Source organism: Lemur catta, chromosome 3 (genome assembly GCF_020740605.2).
Source record: "Lemur catta isolate mLemCat1 chromosome 3, mLemCat1.pri, whole genome shotgun sequence".
Lineage (NCBI taxonomy): Eukaryota > Metazoa > Chordata > Mammalia > Primates > Lemuridae > Lemur > Lemur catta.
The window spans coordinates 25,432,576-25,460,481 of record NC_059130.1 but is presented as its reverse complement, the minus strand read 5'-3'; the positions used below and the strand labels follow the sequence as shown (position 1 = coordinate 25,460,481).

Below are 27,906 nucleotides of genomic sequence, written 5' to 3'. Positions count from 1 at the left end.
CCTAGCTCACAGCAACCTCAAACTCCTGGGCTCAAGCGATCCTCCTGCCTCAGCCTCCCAAGTAGCTGGGACTACAGGTGTGCACCACCATACCTGGCTAATTTTTCTATTTTTTGTAGAGACAGGGTCTTGCTCTTGCTCAGGCTGGTCTCAAACTCCTGGCCTCAAGCAATCCTCCTGCCTCAGTCTCCCAGAGTGCTAGGATTACAGGCGTGAGCCACTGCACCCAGCCTGGAAGTTCACCATTTAATGTATATATAAATGCTATTCAAATAAATCATTCTTCCTAAAAACTGAATATTAGAAACATAAAATGTAAAAGCTGAATGTGAAAGCACGGCTAATTAATTTCTGAGATTGATACTGCTTCACTGTGAAGAAAGAGAAAACTAGAATCCAGTCCTGGGATTGAATGTCTTTATTAAATAAATGAGTAAATGGCAGCACAAATCAGCAGCAATAATTTTGGAAGGAGTGGGGACAAAGTATAAGGTCAGAATGTAATTGTTCATTTCATAGTCTCAATGTAATTGAAGAACTGTGCCCAAGGCCCATTGATCAGTATTATATATTGCAAGACACCAAGACTAAAATATTAAGGACCAAACCCTATGTCTTTTAGAAGACAGTCAAAACCTTACAGATTATCATAATGGTCAGCAAGATTGCACCTTAAGATTTGATATCTAATTTTCCTCAGCTAGTTAGCTAGTTTTTAACTCGCAGCAGCAAACATGTAGAGTAGGCTTGAAGAAGGAACACCCTTTTGAGAAAAAGAACTTAACTATTTCTGAAATGATTCAATGTTTTTCCCTATTTTCATTTTGCATGACATATTATTTCCTCTTGTTTTACACCTTTAACTACCCTCAATTTCTTTAAGAAAAAGAGTGTATTATAAGCAGCAACAGGAAAGCAAGAGTGCTTAGGCTTTTAGAAATCCTGTTTTATAACGGTTAATCTGGAGTTAATATTTAGGGGGAAAAGGAGAAATCCCTGTGACCCAATACTCCATTGCTTGACCCCTTTACTTTGTGGCTTGAGGGCTTTTGAGAAATATGGAGTAGATCGATGGATAAACAAATAAATAAATAAATACAACTCAACTCTGGCAGATTCATCAGCACCACCAACACAATAGAAGAGAGAGAACAAGATTAAAATGGGAAAGGAGTAGAAAGAAAAGGGCTTGAAAGGGAAGACAATGAGGGCAAGGTGGTGGGAGAGAGAAGTCTTGGCCTTAGAGCAAGTCCAGTTCAAAGGAGTGGATGCTGGCAATGGGAGCTCTCCAGAAGTTGAAGGTGCTATACTCAAGCAGGGCATCACCTTCAGGGTTTTTCTCCTGCTCTGCTCCAGTTGCTTGCCCGGTCATTTTGCCAACGCTGCTGTCTTTGATCTTGAAGGTGGATGTATCTGACAGACCCAGGCCTTCTAGTTCTGACAGATCCAGTTCTGGGATGGGCATCCTCCAGAAAAGAAAGGAGCTGTACTGGCTACTCACAGGGTCCCTCATAGCTTCCTGGAAAGAAACCACTTGTCAGTCTTCATGCTACAGCAACTTCTTTGTGGCCCGTAGCCTGTAGCCTTTCCTTGCTTAGAAACTCCATATCCCCATTTCCCTCCATACATAATCCAATTTCCCTTGGACAAGCTTCAGGAACCCTGCCTTTATTACCATTTCTACCATTTCCTAACTTCTCATCTTGGAATGACTTTTTTTTCTTCTTTTTTTGTGATTCAGGGTCTTGCTCTGTCACCCAGACTGGAGTGCAGTGGCATGATCATAGTTCACTGCAACCTCTAACTCACAGGCCTAAACAATCTTCCCCAGCCTCTCAAGTGGCTAGGACTATAGGCACACATCACCATGCCCCGCTAATTTTCTTATTTTTTGTAGAGGCGGGATCCCACTATGTTGCCAAGGCTGGTCTCAAACTCCAGGCCTCAAGTGATCCTCCTGCCTCTGCCTCCCGAAGTGCCACCAGGCACGAGCTACTGAAAGCGGCCCAGCAGAATGATTTATTTACTATTGCATCAAATTGATCTTGGGTCTGATTTTCAAGGGCTTCCAAAATCTGGCCCACTCTTCCTAGCAAGTATACAGCCTCAACTATAGTTATGCTCATTCCTGTCTTGCTTAACTCTCTCCATTCTCCACCTTAAAATACATCCCAAGTTTCAAGACTCTAATCAAGTCCCTAGAAGAATCCCCCTCTCCCAAACTCATATTTATATTTATAGATACTTGACCTCTTCTTGACTTTGATTTCATAGATCATGGTACTTGTGAAAAGGCCTTCCATGGCATTTCTGCTTTCTATTTTCCTTCTTGCCTTATAAACTCTACTATAAACTCACCTCTTCCAGGACAACTTTCTTAAATTTACTCAGCTTCATCTACTCTATTTCCTCCATCACCTCCCCCAACACCCTGTGGAGTTTTACCTGACTCCATCAGTTTGGGGTTACAGATCACTGTTACTGCATTTTATATACAGGGATGGTCTTATCTCCTTCAACAGACTGGGAGTTTTCTTAAGGGTAACTACCAGTCTACTTTCTTCATACTGCAAGTGCCTGGCTCCGCACACAAAGACATTCAAGGCTGCTGATTAATTTCCCTTCACTATTTAATACAATGAATACTTTGCCGCTCCCATCTATTAGCTCATAGGTAAGCCTTAACAGTCTACTATCTCTCCTTCAGAGCAAAACCCAGGTGCTAAAAGAATTTACCTATGCTATAACAGGGTCTCTTTTCTCTGACCCCAGTGCTAGAGTATAACTGATGATAGTGAGAGCAAATGGATTAGAAATTCCAGGTAAGAAAGTAAAGCTTAGATTGGAAAGAGATTTTAACAAAATTGGATACTTTTCCATGCTTTATTGGGTAGTTCTATCACCTTTTTGTTCATGCTACCCACACTTTGCCTGATACTATATGACTATTACAGCTCCCTGCAGCTTCCACCCTGCTACTTACTGGCCAAGGGAAGGGGCAAGAAGCATTAGTTGAAATGTTCCCAAAGGAGCAGAAAGAACATTCCACTGCCTCCAAAAATAGAACCCCAAGTTTCAAAAGGCCTTTCTCCAAATACCCCATTGGCTCTCACCAGGCCTGAGACTTTTAATAGCAGCCTTAAATAGGTTCCAAAATGCTCTCGTATAATGTGAAATGACTCTACTGAGGCAGAAAAAAAAAGCCTTAGTCTAGAATGTGGTGATATGTGAGCAGGGGTGCATGAGGGGGGTGCTTTAGAAGTGGTGAGTGGGGCCGGGCAAGGTGGCTCATGCCTGTAATCCTAGCACTCTGGGAGACTGAGGCAGGAGGATTGCTTGAGGTCAGGAGTTCGAGACCAGCCTGAGCAAAAGCAAGACCCTGTCTTTACCAGAAATAGAAAAAATTAGCCAGGAGGGGTGGTGCGCACCTGTGATCCCAGCTACTGGGGAGGCTGAGGCAGGAGGATCGCTTCAGCCCAGGAGTTTGAGGTTGCACTGAGCTATGATGACACCATTGCACTCTACCCAGGTGGCAGAGTAAGACCCTGTCTCAAAAAAAAAAAAAAAAAAAAAAGTGGTGAGTGGGTTGGTTAGGATGTTTTTAATGTTAAAACTGAGTTCTGAGTTCATCTTTTCTTCTTAGGTTCACGCTCCAAAATAAACCTGGGAACTGAGCATTACTCAGCAGAGAAGCTGTTTAGAAGGAAGGTGATGCACAGACTGGAGCAGGGTGGGGGAGCATGTTGGAAAGGTGAGGTCATCTTCCTATGACATTCAACTCTGATCATCTCCACAATAATTTGCAGAGACATTTGCACAGAAAGAGAACTACAAAAATGGTTCAATACTGTTACTGACTTCTGCCTACATATTGTTTACTGTGTTAACAGTTATTTCTCTAGCTAGCTGGCTTCTTTCATAGCTCCTCCCTTACAAGTCTATTCCAGAGTGAGCTTAGTACAATGCTGGGCACATAATAGGCTCTCTAAAAAATAGACTCATAGTGGAAAAAAATCAGAATTTTTAAACTAGAAAACACCTTACAAATTACGTAGTGACTTAAGTCTTCTAGCCAGTTTGTATAGAACTCAGGTCTCATAATTCCCAATCTGATCCCTTTTTGTGTTGTACATAGATACGTGCTCCACAGCTTTTATAACCCTATACCAGTATTCTCAAAACTTAAAAGAATTCTTAGTTCCTGAAGAACAGATATTCTGTGGATTAGGCATTGATTGTTCCTGTAATTCTGATTTGAATGGTGAAAAGCAAAAGGCAGTATAGAGCAAGCTAGAATCTGAGAAAGGGAAAAAGCTCTTTGACAAACTGACTCCTTTTCTTAAAATCAGAGTATGTATGTATAAAAGCTGCCTAAACAGTCTCTGAGTGTTTGGCAGAGCTATCCTGCAATTTAAAAAGCTAAAGAAAATTTTATGAAAAGAAGCCCTAAAATCTCTAGCTATGTTATTGACCCAGAGACATATACAGAGGATACCAAATGCATTCCAGAAAGACACTCATACAAGCATATGTGGCATTAGAATCAAGTCAAGAACATAAAGACTACACACAGAAAATTGAAGTTAAGATACCAAAAGATACTAATGTAAATAGTAATTAAATTTTTGATTTAATATAGTAAGGATTTAATTCCCAAGTCCTCCAAATTTTGCAAAAAGTCCCTTTTCAGCCAGCTTCCCCTTCTCCTCCCCAAATGCTCTCCGCCCATACTTCATCTGTCTTTACATCTATCATTTGCTTAAAGGGTTTGGACAGTGCCTTGTACCACAATATATGCTCAATAAATGCTTTCCACTATCCTTCATTTTAAATTATCCAGATATTTATGCAAAGGTAATTTCTAAATATCACTGTCTTTTCTTAGAGATACATGATTAGCAAACATATAGATTAGAAAGATATACTCCCTCTGAGCCACACAGACATGCCCATATACCCTTTGTCCAGATCCTCTGTGGGCATCCAAGGCCTACTCAACAGGGCCTTGCTGTGTCATGCTGCCATCATGGGGGCTGGGGAAGGAGGAGAGGTGGTGGTGGTAGAGAATGAAAGCTCTCTGGCTTCTTATTATGTGTGCCTCACTCTGAGTTTGGATTTTCCTATTAGCCATGTCCTTCCCCCACATATTCCACTGAGCTGCAAATAAGCATTCCTTTTCCAGAATCTATCCTCATACCTAGCTCCTGTGGGCTGTACTAATTACAATACAGGATCAAGCAGTTCTCTACACAGAGACCCCCACCTTTCCTACTTCAAGCTGCCTCTTTGGAGCAAAGGTTTGAGATTGGGAGGAGATTGTCAAAAGAAAGGTCAGGATTACTCTCAACACTATCCTATATCCCTTCCCCCAAAACTCCCTCCTACAGAGACAAATAGAAGACTACAGAAAAAAAATGCAAGTATGGGGAAGTAGAGGCCAGAGAGATACAGGAGGACTACAGAGTCATCAAATAACTGGTAGAACAAATTATAGCTTGAAAAGGAAGATAACTGGACAGAAGATATTAAATAAACAGGCCAATAAATTATAGAAAAACATACTTGAAATAAGGAGGTAAGTGCTGAGAAATAACTGCATGTAAATTGCTAGAAATGAATGTCTGGGTACAGGATAACAAGGCATGGAAAACGGTGAACAAATAAATACCCATTGTTTGTAGCGCCCCCTTCTCTCTTCTTGAACTGTCCCCCAACTCATCCTTATTTGAGGTCTTCAATCTAACCAGAAGAAACTGCTCTTCTATCTTTGCAGCCCCCTGCCCCCCTCCCTCAGTTAAGTTTACCTGTTATCAATGAATTACTAGCGTGTTCCAAAGATGGAGGGAGTACCTCGGGGGCTCCGGGGTCTGCTCTGGGCTGGAGAAAAAGAAAGCTGTTGGGGCTTTGACGGCTTTGTCTTCTCACTCCCTCTCCCTCTTCAGTGACTGAATCTGTCTGCTCAGTCTCCCCCTGCAATGCAGCCCCTCCTAAGAAGGGCGGAAGGACTCCCCGCCCCCTCCCTGCCTGACTCGGCTAATTCAAATGATAGGTTCCAGAACACTTCAGGGAGGGAGAGAGGATTAAACCATCTCTGTAGGCTCATTGGTCTGCACAATCATTCCCCATCTTTTCCAGCACCCCCGTGCTGACTGGGGGTGCAATGAATGAGCCGGCAATTGTCCTCCAAATTTAGGTTTATGGATTAAAAATATTAACACTACACAACAATGGAAAGGAGGAGTGTCCCTTTCTTCCCCAATTTAAGGACTTGAGGTTACTAGGTGTTTTTGAGAATCAGAAAAATTCTGCACCCCTTCCCCCAATGCCTACTCCTCCCGACTCATCTCTCCACCCTCACAATGGGTACATAAACCTAGCCTTATTCCAGTTTGGGTAGGGCACAAGAGATTGGTGGTGGGGAGGTGCTTCTGCGAATCTCTGGACTTGGTTAGGTCTGGAGGATTTGGGGGTTCCACTTCGTATTGCCCCGCAAGCCCTGGCGCGCAAAGGGAACGTGCGATTCCGGGGTCCCCAGGTTGGATGTCAAGCCCTCATCGAGGCGTCCACATCCTGCGACTCCCCGGGCATGGGCGGCGGCCTTCGGGGCCCGCGGAGGCCCCCTCCCACATCCCTCCGCTGTGCAGTGCCTCAGCAGTCCAGGGGGGAGCTGTGCTCTCGGCTCCGAGCCGGACGGGTTTCGTAATCGCGTCGCTGCCGCTTCCGCCCTCCGCCAGCCCCACCTCTGCCGGCCCGCCCTCGCTCCCCCACCGCGCCGAGGAGCTAGCCGGGGAACCCCTCACCGGCGGCCCCGGAGCCGGACACCCCCGCCCCCCACCAGCTGTAGGTGGACGCCTTGATGCCGGAGAAGAGCAGGTGAGACCGTAGAGTTGGTCTCCGGACCCGCCCGCCACGCCTGCCAGGCCAGGCGGAGACGCACCGGATGCTGGGGGTGGGGAAGGAGGGTGTCCAGGGTGGTCGAGATGCTGGGTCGGTGGGAAAAGGGGTCCCCTCCCAGGGTAACAGTTCTCATTCACGGTCGTGCGGTACGCAGGTTAAGGCTGCTGAAGAGTAGAAGGGAAAGAAGGGACTGGAATGTTGGGGGAGGTGGGAGAGAGGGTCTGAAAGATTGACAGAGAAGTCCCGATCCTAGTTCAGGGTTGGGAGGAGCAGAGAATTTCTGGGTAGAGTTTGGGGGACAGAGATGGGTTCTATGTGATTGAATGTATTAGGGGAGGGGAAGCTTAGGGCCTAGTGCTGTTTCCTGATAAACCCCCACAAGACCTTTTATGGGGAAGGGCAGGGTTGGTGCTGGGGACTGTCACTTGGGTGAAATATGGGTCTACCCCCCTTTTCCAGAGCCCCTCAGGAACCCTCCATGTCTGGGGGTCTCCACACAGGGACCAGCTGCAGCCCTGGGCTTACAGAATTGCCCACTCCATTCTCCCAATTCTCTTTCTCTCCAGCTGCTTCTTGTGAGGGCTTGTCAGGCTGCAGGTTGGAGGCCTTGGGGCTGGAGGCAGAGAGACCAGGAAAACCGGTTTGGGGCTTGAACAGGACCAGGGAACTACCTCTGTACATCCTTCCTCCCTGGCACCTTTCTCCTATCCTTTCCCTTGCTCAACGCCTTTGAGGTCCTTAAGTCCTAGTGTGACCTTGGTAGTTGTGGGGGGTGTCTTTTCCAGTTCCATATTCACTCTTCCTATTTGAGGCTCAGAGAGGCCAAGTTCTCAGCACCACTTGGCTATCAGGTTGTGGCCTTATGCTGTCTAATCCTGATCCCTCCTGTTGTTTTCCTAGCCCTTTCCCATTCACTGTGAAGCTGAAATAATGGGTAGTGGATTCGGGTGGCTCCTCCTCTGTGGCTTACCAGCTCAGCACTTCATTTTTTCTCAGCCCACTCTTCTCTGGTTGCTTTAAAGGAGAATGACAGCCAATGGCTTTTACTTCCTTTTCTGGCCTTGTTCCCCGTTCCCCTCACCCTGCACTAACGCCACATTCACCCTGTCCTGTCTTCTTCACACTCTGACCCCACCCGTAAGTTTCAGAGACCCTAATGTCCTAGGGAATGGAATTTCCTGGTCACTTCTCATCATCATTGGTCATTTCATGCCAAGTCCCACACACACACTTTGCCTCCACCCAGCTCCGGTCAGGTCCCTGGAAAAGAAACAGAAACGTCCTTGTTCCCGCCACTGCCCCTTTCCCTCTCTCCTCCTCCTCTCCCCTCCTCTCTTCTTCCCTCCCAGCACCATCCACCTCTATCCACTCAGCTTTGAGCAGGGTGGGGAAATGTTGGGGGGAGAGTCCTGTCTCAGTACAGCCTGTCTGGTGGTGTTGGGGGTTTCCTCTGATTCTTCATTGTTTTCTCCATTCCCCCCCATCTTCACCACCTGCCACCATCACCATCACAACAAACCCTATGACTGACTGACTGACTGACTTCCCCACTAACCACAGCTCCCCTCTCTGAACAGCTGTGCTCTGACTTCCACCCTGTTTGATTACTCCTCCCTTCCAGGGGTGGGAAGGGAAGTAAGAGAAAGCCCAAACTCCTGGGTTCTTTCCTTCCCGAGAAGCTGTATTTAAGTGTTTGTGTAATTTCATCTCAAGCTTGTTAAAAAACATAACAAAACAAACAAACAAAAAAATCCCTCAGTTTTTAAATCAGTCTAGGGTGCCAGAACATCAGGGTTCCAGGCCTGGGAGGGAGATTCCTGTTCATGTTAAAACATAATATTCATGAAACTGTCCTGTTTGGAATCTTTGATGTTATCTGTACTATAAGACTGGGGAAGGCTGGGCGCGGTGGCTCACGCCTGTAATCCTAGCACTCTGGGAGGCTGAGGTGGGAGGATAGCTCAAGAGGTCAGGAGTTCGAGACCAGCCTGAGCCAAGAGCAAGACCCAGTCTCTACTAAAAATAGAAAGAAATTAGGCAGACAGCTAAAAATATATAGAAAAAATAGCCTGGCATGGTGGTGCGTACTTGTAGTCCCAGCTACTCAAAAGGCTGAGGCAGGAGGATTGCTTAAGCCCAGGAGTTTGAGGTTGCTGTGAGCTAGGCTGATGCCACAGCACTCTAGCCCGGGCAACAGAGTGAGACTCTGTCTCAAAAAAAAAATAAATAAATAAAAGACTGAGGAAATGCAGTGAGTACAGGAAGAAACCCAGATGTACCCTACCCTGGCTGGTACTAGTGAAGAGGGAGGAAGATCTTCCTTGGACACTAGTATTATTGGAAAGTTCCTTGTGTCTGGTTGGCTGATGAAGCTTGGGGTGGAAGTGGTAAGGAGGGAGGAGAGAACAGGTCACAGCATGAGGGCAGGAGGGAGGGAAGCCTGGGCCCTGTAGCATGAGAGGCAGAGCAGAGTGGCAGGATAGAACATGTGGAGAGGGTGGGGAGACTGGAAAAAGATTTCTCATGGGACAGAAGATACCTGGCACATCTACCTACAGCCTGTACACAGATGATCTATACAAGACACACATGGAGATATGGCCATGCCACGTATGTACAAACAGGCGTGCAGTGATAAAGGACACAGATAAACAGAATGTACACAGCCTTGAGAAAGTATCTCAAGGTCAGGTAATAAAGGAACTGCTAAGTGGCTTCTGTGTGGGGTTGGATCTCACTTAAAGGAAATGAGGAAGAACAAAGGCAGCAAACTGAGAGAGGGAAGAAATTTCTCACTATAGAAAGTCTTTCTCAGGTCCAACCTACTAGAGTTAGTGTCCTAGGACCTGGGTGGTCAAGGTTTCTCTTGTTCTTAAAGAAAATCTAGGTGTTGAGGGCAAGGTAAGGAAAAAGGGAGGGGACAGGGTGGAGGCCTTGTTTGTGAGAACAAAAAACCACTATTTCCTCTTCAAAGTCACTTAAGTGCCCCTCCCCTTCTGCCCCAAACCCAAGGAGAAGGAAACTGGAGCTTGTAGCACCCCCAAACTTTGCTCATTTCTGCCACTATCCTTTGGTCCTCCCTCTTACCCTAAGTGCTTCTAGCCCCCTTCTACTCCCTTGGTACCACCAGCCACTGCTTCTTAACCCGTTGGTGTCCTTTTGGTTCTGTTCCTTTTTCTGAGAGTCAAACTGTGAGGTTCTTACATTTGGAACAGATTAGTGTTGGGGTACAGGACTAGGGCTTCTAAGGGAGAACTGAGAAGGTACAGGCTCATCAGGAGGTTTCTCATTAACTTTTCTTTTTACTTTCTGCTGATCCAGGGTTGCAACTCTGAGGAAGACATAACCTTGTGCCTGCCTGCCCACTTCTCTGTCTCTGGCCCTGTTAATCTCTCAGGATCTGAGACGCTGACCTTCATTGTTCAGCAAAGAGTTCTGAAGATTCTACTTTCTCTAGACCCATCCAGCTGAAAGAACCCAGGGTGTTGTTACGACTTAGAAGAGTGAGGAGTGGGTGGTCAAGGCACCAGAGCAAGAGCCCTCTGGGGCCCAGACAGAGGAGTGAAGCTGGAACCATCAGGGAACATGAGTGAATTTTGGCACAAACTGGGCTGCTGTGTGGTAGAGAAACCCCAGCCGGTGAGTCTCCCCACCCCCACCCCAACACACATAGAAATCAGTTACTATGTACTGTGAAGTAAACGTACCATGTAGGACCTGCTGTCTGAAAATCACATTTCTTGTCTCCCTCTCTGTCAGGATGGTTTCTGTGGCCAGGCAGGTGTATAAGTGGAAGGGGGATTGGACGATGGTCCTATCACCTCTTGTTCCTGTCCATCCTGAGTTGGGCAGTGGTTGTAGGTGGAGCGTAATACCTCTTTTCCCCATTGTTTCCTCAGCAGTCAGAGGTGACTTTGACACATCCTTTCTTTGTCCAGTATCCACTCTGCAGGCCACTGCCCTCACCACTCTGGTCCATGTCCTCTTTGTGTTCATGTTGTTCCAGGTTTGCTTTTCATACCCTAGTGATTTCCCTATTATAATGCCACATGCCTTCTTCCCACCAGGCCCTTAGTTCTTCCTTTAGTGGTTTTTAAGACTCTTTTCCCTTCCTCCACTCTTACTGGAGGAGGGAGCTTCAGATATGACTTCCTGTCTTCTCCAAGCAGAAGAAGAAGAGAAGACGGATTGACCGGACCATGATTGGGGAACCAATGAATTTTGTCCACCTGACTCACATTGGCTCTGGGGAGATGGGGGCCGGAGATGGACTCGCCATGGTAACAAGGGAATGGGAAGAGGTTGATAAGGGGGTATGGTCTATAACTGTTCCTCTTTTTAGAAACTACAAGCAAGGGATATAACAAAATACTGGGGTAGCAAGAATCTGGGATTCCAGTCTGGTCACCAGTTATATAAATCTGAGACCTGGCATTTCAGGTCTCTGGGCCAGTGTTCTCTCAACTTTATAATTAGCAGATTGTTCTTCATTATGGTGGGGCATATATATGTCTTAATAGTTAATTGGAGGGAGAAAATTAGTTGGAGGGCTTTTTCCAAAAACTATAATCTTTTCTTCTCCTAATTAAGAACTGCTATCTCAGTGCCACAGTAAGTCATATGTGGTTAGGAGTGTTGGGGCAGGAAAAAAGCTAAGCATTCTATCCTAAATAATGTCTAAGATGCCGTTCTGCTCTCAAAAATGGGAAATACATTTAGATAGTGAAAGAAGTGGCTCATGCCTGTAATCTCGGTACTTTGGGAGGTTGGAGGATCACTTGAGCCAACCTCGTCAGTATAGTGAGATTCAGTCTCTACAAAAAGTAAAAGCATATCCAGATGTGGTGGTGTGCACCTGTAGTCCCAGCTACTCAGGAGGCTGAGGCAGAAGGATCGCTTGAGCCCAGGAGTTTGAGGTTGCTGTGAGCTAGGCTGATGCCATGGCACTCTAGCCTGGGCAACAGAGCAAGACTCTGTCTCAAAAAAAAAAAAAAAAAAAAGTCTTTTCGCCAATTATGAAACTCAGATATGTATGGGAGAGTCCTTTATGAGAGGATCTTATTAGTAAAATATCCATTTTACCTCATCCTCAGGAAGGCCAGTATGAATACATCGAAACTTCCCTGGCAGGAATGGCTGTTAGTTTTAGCCTTTTCAGATTGATGTTACATTCAAGGCCGTGGGGCCAACCTCTTTCCTGGAATGCATCAGGTAGACCTTTTACTGTGGGCTATGAAGACGTAAGAGGGTGTCTCATATGTGCTTTTTCACAGACAGGTGCAGTTCAGGAGCAGATGAGGTCCAAGGGAAACCGAGACAGGCCATGGAGTAATTCTCGGGGCTTGTAGCTCCAACAGGAATGGTGAGTGTTTACAGAATCCCATCCAACACCTCAGTCCCTGCCAACACATCCTGATACCCTGCTTCAGAACCCTGACCCTCTGATGCAAGAATGGGAAGTAAGGGGAAGGAGAGAGAATTAGAATGAAAGACTTAAGCATGTAGGAACTAGAAGGACAGAGAGAGGGTGTTGTATAGACAGAAATAGAGAAAAGACCACGCTGTGGAAATAGTTAAAAGTCTGCACTAGGTCGTGCCTTTTATCTAAAGCCTTGGTGTTTCCTTTGAGGCTAATCTTTCTTCTTTAAAAAAAATTTTTTTTTTAATCCAGGTTTTGCTGTCTTGAAGCCCCCATTCTGTGTTCAGCCTAGAAGAAATGCTGCCCCCACCAGATGCCTCCTAGAACCAGTGACCCAAGGGCCCCTCTTTTCCCTATCTGCCTAACAGTGCCTCAAAAGGCTTAGGGGGCTGGACTCCCTCTACTCCCTCTGGCTGTAGCCCCTCCTGGAGATGGGGTCAAGGCAGCAGGACTGACCAAGTGACTACTGGTTGGCCAGAGGCATTCAGCCGAAACCGTGGACATCCTCAGATCTGAGATAGGAGTTCTGGGAGCCTGGAATGAGTTCCCTTTTCCTGAATGATGGTCTGGGTACCACTTATTTTTAAACTCTTAACCTGGAACTCCTTAAATGGGGTAGGTGGGTGACATAACCAAAGCTGATGCCAGTTTTGCCAAGAAGCTCCCTACCTCCCTGCCTTTCTCCTCTTTCTTCCTGGAATGAACTAAAGCAGATGTTAAGCCGAGCAGGTGACTACTGCCTAGCCTACTCTTTTTCTTTAGATTTCAGACCTTAAGCTCACAGCCTCTCAATCCCTCTGCCAACACCAGAGTGTTTCTCTAGTTAGGCTTCTAATGCTATGTTTCTGTAGCATTACTAGTTTCCCAGCAACTTTCCTTTTTTAAAAAAATTAATTAAAAATTTGAGTTCTCTTAATTATCTCCATCTACTTCTATTGCTATTCCTTCTGCCTTTAACCCTATCCCTGTTAGGAACCTTATTGTTTCCCATTGAATAAGTGTTAATCTGATGACATTCCATGTAAGTCTTGGGGAGCTTGGCCTGCCCTCTGCCACCCTCCCTGCTGGCCCAGGTGAGAGGAGGAAGAGAGGTCAGGAGAGAAATCCAGAATGCAACAAAACTAGGGGTTATATATCAGGGTAGACTTCTGACTATTGAGGATGGGAGGGGTGGTGAGATAAATAGGTTGAAAATAATCATCTTCGAGTTTAGGGGTCTCATGATCCTCACAGATTGGAAACAGGGAGAGGCTCTAGAACAAGGTCTCTCAATCTAGACACTTTTTAACATTTTCAGATGGATAATTCTATGTAATGGAGAGCTGTTTTGTGCATTGTAGGTTGTATAGCGGCATGCCTGGCCCACCCTAGTTATGACAACCCAAAATGTCTTCAGATGTTGCCAAATGTCTCCTAAGGGCAAAATTGCCTCCAGTTGAGAACTGTAGCTCTAGAGTCAAAGATACTTTTCTCTTAAGTGATTTCTACCCTGCACCCTGTCTTCATCCCATTATTCACCTTAAGCCTGAGCCATGGATGAACTAGGACTCCTTGTAAATTAGGCTCAATAGGGCTGCACATAATTTCTAAACAATTCTTTATTCAGCGTGTTGCTTGTGCTTGTGTGGTCTCATGTCTTTGTGGTAGACATGTACTATGCTTCTACATTCTTGTCCCCTGGAAGAGGGGTTCCTGCAGTGTCGAGACATGAACAGGGTATTGTAGGATAGGGGTAAGGGGAGAGAAGAGCAGTAGAGACACCCCAGCTTATCCTCCCCAAATTTTCAGTTCTATTTCTGTGCCCTGGTCCTAAAACCAGATACAAATAAGACTCAGGGAGTTTTGTCTGAAGACCAGGTCCCGCTGCCCACCTGGCTGAAAAGTCTGCTTTAGGTAAGAAAGCAATGTAGGAGCAGGGTCTTTAGGCACTTTCAGTTTTCTCAGGTGTTTTTTGTTCTGGCCCTTTCCTTGCAGGCTAATTAGGAAGGCAGAACAAGATAGATGAACTCCTGCCTGCTCTGAGACAAGAAGGCTGGAGTCTCTTATTATCTCTGCAGCCAGAAGCATCCTCGTTTATGGTAGTGGGGGTCAGGAATGTGGGAACTGGTATGCACTCTCCTGATTCTACCATCCATCCAGTTTGCTCCCACCTATAGTACAGTGACTGAGGTTCTAATTTTTTTAAATTTTGGTGTATTTCCTGCTGCTTTTCAAGATTGGTCATAGAATTACATTCCCAATTTACTCTTAGTTTCAGTCTAGCTAGTTGCTCTGATCAATAGCCTGAGTGTTACACTAGAGATCTAAAATGTTAACAGGATAGGGTAGAAAGGTTGTGGACTCCCAGAATCTCTGGTCACCATGATCTTCAGCCTCATTCTAATACCTGTTCTTTGGACACAGTCTTCTCTTTTCTTTGGTGCTCTTTTGCCTTTAGCTACCTTCTCTAATGTGTATGCTACGATCACTTTAACAATAAAGTGATGGGAATGGGTTTGAGAGTCATAATTTATATTAAAAAATTGTTGGACTTTTAAATACATTTTTCAAATAAAAACATTTAAGCAAAACAGTTGCAGAGTAATCACTACAGGTGTGTGATGGATAAAAGGATAGATATGGCTGATGACGATAACTCCTCGAAAGTGGCTGAATTGGAATTTTGTACCAACACTGTCCTATCTAAGGAGAGAGAGCCAAGTATTGTTGAAGGCAAGGAGAAGACCACCGTCATCTTTCAAGGGCTTGACTACTAGTTCTTCCTATCCCCTTTTCTTAGTGTTTGAGATTTTTCAAGTTTTTAAGTAGTACTTGTGTAAAAACATTGGAAATGAGGAAAATGAGCAACATTAACATTTTATCCTGGGGGACGGGGAGTTGGGGAACAAGCCAGAGGCTGCTAGCTACACAGTTCAGTTTTAGGGTTGAAGAGATTTATGGTCTCTCAGATACCTCTGTAAAAAGACACAAGACCAAACAGTGTATTTTCCAGTTTTGTTTTTCTGTACTAAAAATATATCTAGTGGGTGCTGGAATTGAAAAGGTAAGAGGTTGAGATGCTGACACCTCCTCTTGTGGATGAAGTGGCCATTACCTCCGGTTTCTGTCTATCTGAGTAAGGAAAAAAAAATAGAGAAAATGGGAAATTACAACCACATCTGTATTCTTTTCCCTTCCTTGCTTCATCTCCCCCTCCCACAAGCCCTCATTTCTTTAACCCTACTGCCCCCTCATTTATATTTCTTTTTCATATTCAATAATGGTATTGGACACACAAGGAGAAAGACAGAAACCAGCAAAATGACCAAGTACACCCTTTGTTTATTGCCTTTCCCTCTTCCCCAAAGGTCCTGTCATCCCTCTCAGTTGAGACTACCTTATCAGATCAATCAGAACTTTTGGTAACTCTTGGTAAAGCAGAGGACTGTCCTTCCTTGAGAATTCGGTTGTTGGGAAGAATCCCAGAAGGACAGTTCTTCTGGATGGTGGTGATTAAGAGGATGAGCACTGGTGTCGAACAAACCTGTTTTAAATCTCACTTGTGGCTCTGCTGCTTACTAGCTTTGTAAACCCCAGTTTCTTCATTTGTAAAGTGGGGATAATAATACCTCGAAGGATTGTGAGGATTGATCCAGTTAAGGTACATATAAGCAAGACCTCAAATATTGGCTGTTTATTACTGTTAAGCTGCATTAATTAGGTCAAAACTATTGATATCCTCCATATCCATTAATTATCTGTGCATCAGGAAGTCTTTATATATTTACAATGTTAACTATTTGGTCAATAATCATCTAATGACCAATAAGAAATGTTGCCTAATAACCAACCAGCAGTTGCTCAAGAAATAATAGGTGGAATCAATGGCTAACGATAATGTGAATAACCAATGCACATTATGAATCAATAACCAAATAAGTCTTCACACACTTGGGCAACCAACTAGATAAGTTAGTAACAGTTCAGGAGAACGTACTGGCTGGCTTTAGCAACAAGAGTTTTGAATATCAGGACTTTTCAGATCCACCACCAAGGATCTGGGCTCATCACCAAACACTTACTGGTTGCATCTCTGTGAACACTGAAGAGAGGCTATTCCAAATATCCTCCAGGCCAATCCTGACCCGTTTCCAAAAAGTCAGCTCGGGGCTAGGGCTGGGGGTTGGGGGCGGCATTATGGGTCGGCGTCTAGCCTGGATGCTGGGGAAGGGGGGGGTGGTGGTGGTGGTGGTGGTGGTGTGAGAGGCACAGCTGGCGTCAGAACAGAAACCTGAGTCCAGGGGACACTCCTCCCGAAGTCGGTTGCAGGGACATTGCTGGTAGGTGCAAGGTCTGTGCTCCGTCCGGAGTTGGCTCAGCGCCCCAACTCGAAGGCGCCCGGAAAGGCCTTGCAGCTTCCCGGACCTGGTCCGGCTCATGGTGCCTGACTTGCAGTGGCAGTGCCACGGGCCCCAGGGCATCAGCACCAGACGCAGATCCTCGGGGGGTGGCATGGCTGTGCGTGAGGGTGATGGCCACCGACTTGGGGTGGACCCAGCTGTCGACCACTGGCTCAGGGTGGTGGCCTCGGAGAGCAGCGGGTCCTCTTGGGACGTTGAGGTAGAGCGAGGCAGGCTTGAAATTAGCCTAATTTCGGGTTCCTGGTCATTAGCTACAAACGTCGTGGTGGAACCCCCCGCTGTATGGCGAGTGGCACCTGGCGTTGGTAGGCTGATCTTATTCTTTCTGGCATTAATCACAACCCCCTCTTCCAAAGACCCATCGCCATACACAGACGACCCGCTGTCCCTTGTGGACACCGTGGAGGCCAAGAGCTCAGCAGCTGCTGGGCCTGCCAGGCGGTCGGCGTTGGCCGTGGCGTCATTCTCATCCTCCAGAGTTATCCTTGTCCTCCGGGGAAGACGGGTCCGGGCGGTCCTCCGGTAGTTGCGGGTCAGGGGACCGTCGAAGCTGAAACTGACCTGCGTCCCGGTCGGAGTCTGGGTCTGGTCTTGGGCCCCCGCCGCCCAGGACCCCAGACTGAGCAGCAGGGCCCAGAGCAGCACGCTGGCAGCGGGGACCATGGGGCTGCGCGGCTTGGGGTTGGGAGGGAGGCCAGTGAGCGAGGCCGGACTCCTACCTTCGCTGCTCCCTCCCGCTCTCGACCCCACCGGGCGTTTGAACGGAGGCCCGCGGGGAGGGCGGGGTTCCGATGCGTGGACACGCGCACCACGCGGGGCGCTCCCGCAGCCCCAGGGGCTGAGGTGAAAATCCTAAGGAACCTCTGCTGCAAGAACTCCGTGCCAGAACCGCGAGACGGATTGTGATGTAAGGGGTTAGGGAAAGAGTAGTTCATTTCCTCGGCGCAGTTTAAATCTCTCATCGAAGTTTATTAGCCGCTACAGATCTGAATTTACTAAGGAGGGATAAATACGGGTTTTGAAAGCACTCCTTCCCAGGCTCACAGGCAGCAGACATGACTCAGAAGGAGAGAGGGCATATGGCAGTTCTTCAAGATTTAGCAAGCTGGCACTCCCGGCTCCCAGCAGGCTGGCTGGCTGTCAACAGTTAAGCCCCTCCCGTCCAAGGTGAAAAGGATCACAGCCCCTTCACTTACAGAGGAGGAAAATGAGACCCAAAGAGATGAAGTTATTTGCCCAGGGTTCTACAGCTAAACCAGAATTATAACCTAGAGCTCTGCATTTCCCATACAAAATACCTCTACACTCAGCCTTTCACCCCACTCCGCTGAAATGAAAGTCACCCAGCAGATCAGGTTCCCAACCTCAACTTCCTGCTGAAGGCAGGGTCATGGAAAGGATGACATCCCATTGAGAAGTGAAGATCCAGTGGTACTGGGGTTGAGGGTAAGATGATTTACAAAATAGCTCAGATGTTTCAGGGATTAGGGTGTTGGCAGATCGCTATCTTTGCTGGCTTCTAAGGCCCTTTATCCAGTCCTGTGCTAGGTCCTTCCAGAGCCATGGAGATCCTGGTCCAGCCTAGGAGAGGGAGGGTGAGGTGGAGGAGAGAAGTGGTTCAGGGTCAGGACTTGGCTTTTACTTACTGGTTTGGGGTGCAGAAGCCAGGTGAATTGGAAGAGCTACAAGATTGGGTGCTTGAGTCATCATTTAGCATTAGCTTTAACATTTAACATCCTTTGCTCTTCCCTACTGGATATAATCTCCTATTCATTGCCAATATATTTTCCTAATTTCTAGGGCCAGTCTGAATCTCCTCTAACTTCTGTACTGTGATTATTCCTTTATTCCCTGATGTTTCTGCACTTATATGTTTTTTTCATTTGTTCCTCTTGGATGCTCTAGTGTTCTTACTTTCTCCTCTGAGTATATGCAGTTTTTCCAGATACATTGAAGCACCTGAAAGCAAGGCCTCTATCTTTTAATTCCTTTGTATCTCCCCCAAGGCTTCAACAAAGTGGGGATTGGCTTTACCTATCCCACCCGAAACCTTTATCCTTAAGCACAGGACTCACTGTCTGACAGCTTCAGGGATGTGAACTTGATCCAGGGAGATGAGTTGGGCCAGCTCCCCCAGGCTGTCCAGAAAACGGATCTTTCGTGTAAATTTGGAACTGAAAAGAGAGGATAAACCAAGTGTGTTTTGTACTGGGAGGAGGGTTCGTGGAACCCCTTAGAAAGGGACATGTAGCAAGCAGAGCAGTTAAGGCTAGGAAGAATCAGGGTGGGGCAACATCTTCTTAATTTTTTTTTTTTAGACAGAGTCTTGCTTCTGGGCTCAAGTGATCCTCCTGCCTCAGCCTCCCAAATAGCTGGGACTACAGGTGTGCACCACCAAGCCCAGCTAATTTTTTCTATTTTTAGTAGAGACGGGGTTTTGTTCTCGCTGAGGCTGGTCTCAAACTCCTGACCTCAAGCGATCCTCCCACCTTGGCCTCCTAGAGTGCTAGGATTACAGGCGTGAGCCACCGCGCCCAGGCAAGATCTTCTTAATCTTGATTTTGAAAATGGGGGGAAGGGGAAGGGAGTCCTTATCCCCAGAGCTAGTACCTGATGAAGGGCCGAAGCAGTGCCAGAAATGCCTTCACATACCATGTAGCATGGACAACCACCACAGCTCGAAGGTTTTTCCGGAGCCTGAAGAATATGAGATCATCCAATTTCTTCTTCCACCTTCATCCATGAAGATTAGGTGGAGCTATCTTCTGTATTGTAACTTCCTTCACTTCTCTAATTTCTAGATTTCTCTATCATTTGAGTCTAATCCCCATTCCTTTATCTGTAATCTCACCTCCAACCATTTTATTTAGACCTCCATGATCCTCATTTTTAGAAAACTCTCCGTTCAGAATCCCCCGGCCTGGACTTCTCTGCCCCATTTCCCTCCTTTGCCCTGCCCTCACATAAGTTCCTTTTGCATACTTCTCCCTGTCTCTATGACCAGTACTATTATAAAACTCCAGGTAGAAGAAGACCAGCAAGGAGAGAAAAAGGAAAAGAGAAAAGCGAGCAAAGGAAGATGGGGAAAACGAAGGGGATAAAAGGACCATGAGGGGGAAAAGGCATATAGGTCAAGGATGAAGGCAGAGAAGACAATGGAGATGTGGAAAGGGAAATGCATGGCATGACGGGGAGAAAAGGTAGAATGCCATCTATGTGCCAGGCAATATGGCACATTGATTTACATGATTTTCACAAACACCCAGTGGCAAAGGCATTACCATTGCTATTTTACAGATAAAGAAACTGAGGCCCAGAAAGGTTAAGTGACTTGTCCAAAATCATACAACTAGTAGGTGGTAATGGCAAGATTTGAAACTGGATTTCTCTGACTCCAAGAGAGGATAGAAGGCAGGAGAGGCTTAGAAATGGGTGTAAAGGGACAAAGAAAAGAGGAAGGGACTAAATGGAGGAAAAAAGAATGAAAAGATGGAAAGAAAAAGATACAGAGTTGCAGCTCTCTTGTCCTAGGGTCTCACCGCCGATCCAGGGTATGGTAACACTGGCGAATCCAGCTCAGAGGTGGAACTTGGGCCCTGCTTGTACCTCCACTCAAATGAACAAGCATATAATTTTCAGCTACCAGCAGTTCCAGAGTTCCCACCATATACCTGGAGGGATGAAAGTGCAGGGAAGGTACGTTCTGGGGTTGCAAGAAGTGAAAGGAACATTACTGTAGATTAGATTCTCCAATCAGCTACTGATTCTGGAAAGGGTCCTTTTTTACTTTTCCCTCCCTGATACCCTCCCTATAGCACTTCAGGCCTTCCAACTCACTTAAACAAGTGTTCCATGACGTAGGTATAGTTGGGGATGCTGCTCCTGGGTAGATAACAGGAAGCAAAGAGGATGACAGCATTGAGGCCATCGCCATGGTAACCTGGGAAGGATAAAAGGGAAAATTCATTCGGTCAACAAATGTATATCAACAGATGGCACATCTGTTTAAGCTGCGAGACTCTGGATCGCCTTCCTTCCCTGCCCGGCCCCCATATCCAAAACAAAAACAGAGAGACTCTGAGGATCTCTGGAAGTTACAGGAAGGATTTTGAACCTAATCACTGAGTCTCCAGCGTAGGCATTTTATTCAAGAAGCCAAAGTTCTTACCCCTTCACTCATGCTAGCCTTTACCTCCATGAGACAGGACTTTCTTATAGGGCTCAATGACAGTCATGTCCACTCGCTGCTCCCGCTGTCCTGTTCGGAACACCCTCCAGCGACGACCATCTTCTCCAGCCACATCCCACATACAACCCCGGCCCAGCCTTTCAGCTGCCTCACTGGCCGCCAGACCCTCTGTCTGGGGAAGCTCATCTAAAAGAGAAGGATGGGCAAGGAACACCAACGTGACAGATTTCCTACCTTCAGTTTTTTTGTAATTTCCCTAGATTCCTAGAGTTTATTACTCTAATCTTTCCTTCCTCAATTTTTTCCGTGACTCTTAAGCTCTAATTTTTCCAATCAATCCAATCCCTTGCTGGTTTCTTTTTCCTGTTATTCATTATCCTAACCTTTTCACTTGACAATGGCCTTGGGCTGACCTACAGCAGGTCTATGGCCCTTACCAGTGTCAGGTTTTTTGTTTGTTTGTTTGTTTGTTTGAGATTCTCTATTTCTTTCTTTACATGATTTTTCCTAGGTGAGCTCATCTATTCCCATGTCTTCAATCACCACCAGTAAGGTGACGGCTCCCAAATTTGCCTTTCTAACCTAGGCTTCAGTTCTAACTCCAGATCCATAATCCCTAAATGCCAAGAGTGGACATCTCCACTTTGCATCTCCCTGTCATCAACAAGTCATCAGATCCAAAATGGAACTCAAAATCATTCTCTTCTTACTCTCCCCCACGTTTCCTATCTTGATAAATGATCCCATCCATCTATCTCTATTATATCCTTAAATTTTTTTTTTTTTTTTTAGAGAAGGGCTCTCATTATGTTGCCCAGGCTGGTCTCAAACTCCTGGCTGGCCTCAAGGGATCCTCCTGCCTAAGCCTCCCAAGTAGCTGGGATTACAGGGTATCTCTATTATATTCTCTTATCATCCTTTCCACTACTACTGTCCTAGTTTGGGTTCTTAGCATTTCTCACCTGGCCTTAGTACTAGCCTCCTAACTACTCTCCCTGCCTCTAGTCTCTTTTTCTCTAATCCATCTTCTACACCACTGCTAGAGCAAGCTTTTTTTCTTCTCTACCTTTTTACTCAAATGATAATGTGCTGTGCCCACCATTCTGCATGATCTTTCCATAGCAATCAAAAGATCTGCCTTATCTTTAAAAAGTTGCACAGAATATAGTATTCCATTGGATGGATGTACCATAATAGAACTAATACCTTACTGATGGATCTTTAGGTTGTTTCCAATTTTTTCAGTCATTAAATTTGACCATGCTATTCCCTTGATTAAGACCTTTCCATGACTCCCCATTGCCTACGGGATAAAATCTAAACTCCTTACTTAGCATGGCAGCAAGGGCCTCCATGATCTCACCTTTGCCAGCACTCTCTTTTGTCATTCTCTCTTTACCTCCCAGCCCTTCATATTTGTTTATTTATTTTTTATTTTTTGACAATCTGATTTTGCTATATTGACTACTATCCCAAATCTAATATTTACAGATGTAAAATTAAACAATTTATAAGACTACAATGTGGAACATTTTAGAAACTTAATCTGAAATACTCAGTGAACATCATTAATTCATATGTGTTACAATACAATAATTAATTTATAACTTTTCAGCTAATATCCATGATGGTTCATTTCATTAAAAACTATTTTCAAGAAGAGATAAATCTGAGGTAATACAAAAAAATTTAGAAAAATATATCCATATCTAGTCACAATCTTCCAGATTTTCTATGTGGTCAATAGTTGATCATCTTTCAAAGGGCATCATAGCACTTCCATTTGTCTGGGATGTAGAATGGCTCAAAAAATGTGAGGAAGGCCGGGCGCGGTGGCTCACGCCTGTAATCCTAGCACTCTGGGAGGCTGAGGCGGGTGGATCGCTCAAGGTCAGGAGTTCAAGACCAGCCTGAGCAAGAGCGAGATCCCGTCTCTACTAAAAATAGAAAGAAATTATCTGGCCAACTAAAAATATATAGAAAAAATTAGCCGGGCATGGTGGCGCATGCCTGTAGTCCCAGCTACCTGGGAGGCTGAGGCAGTAGAATCACTTAAGCCCAGGAGTTTGAGGTTGCTGTGAGCTAAGCTGACGCCACGACACTCTAGCCCGGGCAACAAAGCGAGACTCTGTCTCAAAAAAATAAAAAATGTGAGGAAATAGTATGTCATATCCACATACTGTTGATATAGAAGCCTCTAGGTTCAAGAAACATTCTGCCTAAGGCCAGGTGTGGTGGCTCATGCCTGTAATCCTAGCATTCTGAGAGGCCAAGGCGGGCGGATTCCTTGAGCTCAGGGGTTCAGGACTGGCCTGAGCAAGAGCGAGACCCCATCTCTACTAAAAATATATAGTAAAAAAAATGTAGCCAGGTGTGGTGGCAAGCGCCTGTAGTCCCCGCTACTCGGGAGGCTGAGGCAGGACGATTGCTTGAGCCCAGGAGTTTGAGGTTGCTGTGAGCTAGGCTGAAGCCATGGCACTCTATTCAGGGCAATGGAGTGAGACTCCGTCTCAAAAAAAGAAAAAAAGAAACGTTATTCCTGAACCGTAGAGCTGATCTCCAATGCAAAGCCCCTGTCAAGGGAGCCTCATGACTGATTAGCAGTCACCGTGTTTTGATCACAGCCTTAACTGTATTCACATCCCAAGGTGTTATAGTCCTCAGATCAATAACTTCATGAGACACTCTAAGGTTTTCGTTTGTCATGGAAGCTACCTCCCAGATCACATGAACCTGAGTGCCCCAGGCAACTAAAGTAACATAACTCCCTTCCTGTATGACTTTGGCCTAGGACAGTGTGATATACGGTTCTATTGGAACCTGTTCCACTGCTGCCCTGTAAAATATTTTAGGTTTAAAAAATATACAAGGACTTTTAACCTTTATGCATGACAAAAGAAGTTCCCTGGCCTGGAAAGGACTTCTGGGTATAACCATCTGATCAAAAGCAGGTAAAATATAATCTACAAACTGAATTTCTGCAATGGCAGTAGCACCAGTGACTGCAATTCCAATTCCAAATCCAACAATTCCTTGTTCACACATTGGAGTATTAAAAACTCTGTCTTTTCCATATTTGTCTCTCAAGCCAACAGTGCATCTAAAGACTCCACCAATGGCAACATCTTCACCAAATATTACTGCAGTAATATTAGCCAATGAGTTATCCAAGGCACTTGTTACCGACTGGAAAAGATTCATTCTTGGAGTGTGCCTGCACTCCTGGGGCTCTGGGTTGGGCTGCAGAGTGAAGTGAGCCACCTGCTTGCTGCCTGTGGCTGGCATCCTGGCCAGCCCTGCGCCACACATGGAGAATAGAGCATGGAGCTGGAGCAGCTGGCTTGTAGTCGCAGCCCTTCATATTCAAATGGTCATGCTTTATCCTTTGCATTCCCCAAGGTGCCATGCTATTGCTTGAGTTGCTTCTTCCACCTAGAAAGCCCTCTCTCCAACTACCTGATTAACATCATCAGCTTCAGCTTTTAACGCTCAACTCAGAATCACCTCGTCTGTGAAGTCTTTCCTAACATCTCTCAGGCAGAACTGTGCTTTTCCTTCTCCCTGCCTACCCTGTCCCCTATACACATGTAGATCATAACCTTTAACTGTAATTATTTGTATGTATGTTAATTTCTTACTAAACAGAGAATTCCCTGAGAGTAGGGCCTCTCTTGTTCATCTTTATAACCCCAGTCCTGGCTCAATGATAGCATGTAACAGGCATTCAATAAAGCTTTCCTTAATAAACAAAGGAAAACTTTCCCCCTTTACTGACTACTCTCACATTGGATCTATAAGCTTTACTTTTCCATTCTGAGGAAATTAATTTTGCTGGCCTTACCTCTTGGTCCCCACCTTATTAGTTCTAATTTCAGTCCCATTAAATCCATCCTGAGCTTCTCGTAACACTGGCCTCTACTTCTACCAGCTCGAGATCCTCAGGTTTGCTTCCCACCTTCCCATTCAAATTCATGTCCACTGTCCAGCTGCTCCGAGTCTGAAGGTGTCTCCAATTCGTCTACCTGCAGGTCAGAACTGCCATCAGGAGAGGAAGGTGCAGAGTGGGTAGGAGAAGCTCCATTATCTCCAGGCCCCTCAGTCAGATTCAGCCACGACTCTGGGGCAGGAAGACGCTTACGCATGGGGCGCTGGCCACATAGGGCTAAAGTGTTGGGGGTACCTGGGGATGGAGGAAGGGGGAAAAAAGAACAGAAATATATGTGTGTTGACGGGGTGGGGGTGGTTAGAATTCCTGTGTGTGGAAGTGAGAATATGGGGTGAACTCTGAAGAAGGAAGGACTAATGCAGGGGACATTTGGAAAAGAGGGAAATGGAACTGTGAAAGGATAGTGGTGGCGTAGCCCTTCACTGGACTAGAATCAAGAACTTGAGGCCTAGGCCGGGCTCGGTGACTCACACCTGTAATCCTAGCACTCTGGGAGGCCGAGACGGGAGGATCATTTGAGCTCAGGAGTTCGAGACCAGACTGAGCAAGAATGAGACCCCTTCTCTACTAAAAATAGAAATTATATGGACAACTAAAAATACATATAGAAAAAATTAGCTGGGCATGGTGGTGCATGCCTGTAGTCCCAGCTATTGGGGGCGGGGGGGGTGGGGGCTGAGGCAGGAGGATTGCTTGAGCCCAGCAGTTTGAGGTTGCTGTGAGCTAGGTTCACACCACGGCACTCTAGCCTGGGCAACTGAGACTCTGTCTCAAAAAAAAAAAAAAAGAACCTGAGGCCTAGTTTCTCCTTTACCTACCTCTTTTAGGGTCTTCAGAATCTTCAGAAGGACCAGCCTCCTCAGGAAGCAATCTAGAAGGGAAAAGATCAACACATTGTCTGCCATGTGAGTTGTATTTAACTCAAGCTAGTTTTGACCCCAGGGCCTCATGAAGCAAAACCCTACAGTTGGTTTGTGTTCGTGAAAATCTTACTTGTTGATGTTCTTGTTACAATTAATATCGAAAATTTAATTCTAAAAATGTGGATTGCGTTGCATATAACTCATGCACAGAAAACAATAAAAAATAACAAATTAGAAAGGATCATTTTGTTTTAATAAAACACTGTGGTCACAAGGGAAAAATTTTATTTTTCTAGTGTGGCACTCAATGTGTTAAAAGAGGGCAGAGATGCTATCAGCACCAAGCCAAGTATCAATTTATAGGTTCTCTTTCCCTGACATGATTTTATCACCTCTGCTTTCTTTTTTCCACCTTTCTTTCAATTTTTTTTTTTTTTTTTTGAGGCAGGGTCTCCCTCTGTGGCCCAGGCTAGAGTATAGTGGCATCACCATAGCTCACTGCAACCTCAAGCTCCTGGGCTCACTCGATCCTCCTGCTTTAGCCTCCCGATTAGCTGAGACTACAGGCGCATGCCACCACGCCTAACTTTTCTATTTTTTGTAGAGATAGGGTCTTGCTATGTTGCTCAGGCTGGTCTTAAACTCCTGAGCTCAAATGATCCTCTCACCTTGGCCTCCCAGTGTTAGGATTACAAATGTGAGCCCCCACGCCTGGCCCTCTTCAAGTTCTAATTCACCATCCTTCCCTTCTCCCAGTTGCCCTCACATTTCCTCACCTAGGAAATTCTTCATCCTGCCATTCCTCCTTTAGCTCCAGTTCCCCAAGTCTCAGAGCTGCTCCTCGTTCTACTGTTTCTGCATTCTCCCTGACGCAGAAGAAAAGATTAAGGAACTGGGTAGTAGTAGGTGGAGACACTGAAGTGAAGAACAATAATTAAGATACAGAGCAGAGGGTGGGCCTTAAAAGGAAATCAGATCTCTCCTCTCCTATAGAGATATTTCTGCCTCCTTCACCACTTGCTAGCAGCAGATTACCTAACTACTGTTGGGTTTAGGAGCAGAGGAAGGATGGACTGTAAAGCTAATCCTATTTAACTCTATGGCTGTTGCTCCACCTACAAAGTAGGGCTGAGCGATGTCCCACATTACAATTGGCTGGAACCCAGACAGACCCACCCAGCTATCACTGGGCAAAGTTGGGAAAGATGGCACCTCGTCAGGCCTGCCTTTCCTCCACCAAGCTGGGGAGTGGCTAGGGGAAAACGGCATAAGTGGAGGGGTAGGGGAAGAAGGTAAGGAGAAAGATTTGCCGGGAAAGAGAACCTGGACCTAAACTCAGTTCTGGGTCAGCTTTCCTGATGGCCATTCTGGATGGTGAGGGTTAGAGAATAACGCGCAGATTATCAGATATGAAATACAGAAATTCCCTTATGTTCAAACTAGGGAATTTTCCTGGAATTCCGTTCCCCAGTTCCATACCATACTGATATTTTCTACCTAGAGCCACCCCCATTCTTTCTCTACAAATTCATTCTCTTGCAGTCTTGTCTCCTGCAGGAACCCCTGAGATTTGACCTAGTGAGAGCTGAATGGTGGGAAAGTCCTTTAAGACTATTTATTCACTCCGTTTCCAATCAAGTGGGCCAAGATCTTACTTACCCAAGATCTAATGTCTTTTTTCCTGCCTCCTGTACAGTTCCCATCTTCACAAGTCCTCCTGTCTTCTTCTTTAAACAGAGTTGTTGGGAAGCTGGTTGTTCCAGCCCCCAACACTCCTTTACCCTTTTTCTGTCTCAGCTATTGTTGCTCTTGCATTCAAGGAGGAGGGAGGTGTGGAAGGGAGGTAACCTCATCTTCAAACAGGTTTTGCCACCTCCCCTCCCAAGGAGCAGGTTTGTCCAAAAGAAAAACCCTGCCTCCCATGAGGGGGCGGGTTTGGGGGAGGAGAGTGCATTTCCTAGGGTGGCTGGTATTGGGTGAGTCTGGGAAGAGAATTTGTTCTCCTTTCCAGATTCCTTATAGCCTTCTGAAAGTTGCTCTTTAAGGAAAAAAAAAAAAAGCAACAGTAGAAACCATTTTGGTTGTAAGACTATCTTGGGTCTACTTTTCAAGTATAAGCAAAACTGGGGAGACAGAGGTATAAGGAAGGTTCTGGGAGAAGAAATAAACTAAAGGAAAAGCTGAAGATGAGG

At 45.8% G+C, this 27,906-nt stretch overlaps 4 protein-coding genes and 1 pseudogene across 8 annotated transcripts; 1 reads left to right on the top strand and 4 right to left on the bottom strand.

The window, feature by feature from the left end:
- Window positions 1–1,010: 1,010 nt before the first annotated feature.
- On the bottom strand, window positions 1,011–6,948 carry MLLT11 (MLLT11 transcription factor 7 cofactor). Of its 2 annotated transcripts, none has more exons than XM_045545020.1 (2): window positions 5,805–6,948; window positions 1,011–1,519 (listed from the first exon to the last, which is right to left on the bottom strand). In XM_045545020.1, exon 2 carries the CDS (start codon window positions 1,511–1,513, stop codon window positions 1,241–1,243), a length of 273 nt encoding a protein of 90 aa, XP_045400976.1. In that variant the 5' UTR covers window positions 1,514–1,519; window positions 5,805–6,948; the 3' UTR covers window positions 1,011–1,240. The 2 variants fall into 2 exon arrangements, with proteins under 2 accessions (XP_045400976.1, XP_045400978.1); XM_045545022.1 differs by having other exon boundaries at window positions 5,851–6,692.
- CDC42SE1 (CDC42 small effector 1) lies at window positions 6,681–14,888 on the top strand. The gene is made up of 5 exons (XM_045545023.1): window positions 6,681–6,873; window positions 10,219–10,536; window positions 11,067–11,177; window positions 12,171–12,259; window positions 12,569–14,888. Exons 2-4 carry the CDS (start codon window positions 10,483–10,485, stop codon window positions 12,243–12,245), a joined length of 240 nt encoding a protein of 79 aa, XP_045400979.1. The 5' UTR covers window positions 6,681–6,873; window positions 10,219–10,482; the 3' UTR covers window positions 12,246–12,259; window positions 12,569–14,888.
- Window positions 14,889–15,300: 412 nt separating this feature from the next.
- On the bottom strand, window positions 15,301–17,584 carry C3H1orf56 (chromosome 3 C1orf56 homolog). Its single transcript, XM_045545015.1, has 2 exons — window positions 16,378–17,584; window positions 15,301–15,427 (listed from the first exon to the last, which is right to left on the bottom strand). The coding sequence occupies exons 1-2, from the start codon at window positions 17,377–17,379 to the stop codon at window positions 15,407–15,409; spliced, it is 1,023 nt and encodes a 340-aa protein (XP_045400971.1). The 5' UTR covers window positions 17,380–17,584; the 3' UTR covers window positions 15,301–15,406.
- An 80-nt stretch (window positions 17,585–17,664) lies between these two features.
- Window positions 17,665–27,763, bottom strand: BNIPL (BCL2 interacting protein like). Of its 4 annotated transcripts, none has more exons than XM_045545017.1 (9): window positions 26,491–27,763; window positions 25,670–25,722; window positions 24,861–24,927; window positions 20,909–21,091; window positions 20,554–20,656; window positions 20,256–20,387; window positions 19,327–19,449; window positions 18,792–18,890; window positions 17,665–18,297 (listed from the first exon to the last, which is right to left on the bottom strand). In XM_045545017.1, the coding sequence occupies exons 1-9, from the start codon at window positions 26,504–26,506 to the stop codon at window positions 18,261–18,263; spliced, it is 813 nt and encodes a 270-aa protein (XP_045400973.1). In that variant the 5' UTR covers window positions 26,507–27,763; the 3' UTR covers window positions 17,665–18,260. The 4 variants fall into 4 exon arrangements, with proteins under 4 accessions (XP_045400973.1, XP_045400974.1, XP_045400975.1 ...); XM_045545018.1 differs by having other exon boundaries at window positions 24,861–25,085; window positions 26,491–26,640; XM_045545019.1 differs by having other exon boundaries at window positions 19,327–19,413; window positions 24,861–25,085; window positions 26,491–26,640.
- LOC123633952 lies at window positions 22,646–24,255 on the bottom strand (annotated as a pseudogene).
- Window positions 27,764–27,906: the final 143 nt, after the last annotated feature.

Coding starts and splice junctions, on each gene's coding strand:
- MLLT11 (XM_045545020.1), bottom strand. CDS start 1,513: ATGAGGGACCCTGTGAGTAGCCAGTACAGCTCCTTTCTTTTCTGGAGG.
- CDC42SE1 (XM_045545023.1), top strand. CDS start 10,483: ATGAGTGAATTTTGGCACAAACTGGGCTGCTGTGTGGTAGAGAAACCC. Junction 10,537..11,066: donor TGGTAGAGAAACCCCAGCCG/GTGAGTCTCCCC, acceptor TTCTCCAAGCAG/AAGAAGAAGAGAAGACGGAT. Junction 11,178..12,170: donor CCGGAGATGGACTCGCCATG/GTAACAAGGGAA, acceptor GCTTTTTCACAG/ACAGGTGCAGTTCAGGAGCA.
- C3H1orf56 (XM_045545015.1), bottom strand. CDS start 17,379: ATGGTCCCCGCTGCCAGCGTGCTGCTCTGGGCCCTGCTGCTCAGTCTG. Junction 15,428..16,377: donor TGTTCACAGAGATGCAACCA/GTAAGTGTTTGG, acceptor TTCCTTACTCAG/ATAGACAGAAACCGGAGGTA.
- BNIPL (XM_045545018.1), bottom strand. CDS start 25,047: ATGCGTAAGCGTCTTCCTGCCCCAGAGTCGTGGCTGAATCTGACTGAG. Junction 19,450..20,255: donor TACCATACCCTGGATCGGCG/GTGAGACCCTAG, acceptor TCATGGATGAAG/GTGGAAGAAGAAATTGGATG. Junction 18,891..19,326: donor CTGCTTCGGCCCTTCATCAG/GTACTAGCTCTG, acceptor CTCTCTTTTCAG/TTCCAAATTTACACGAAAGA.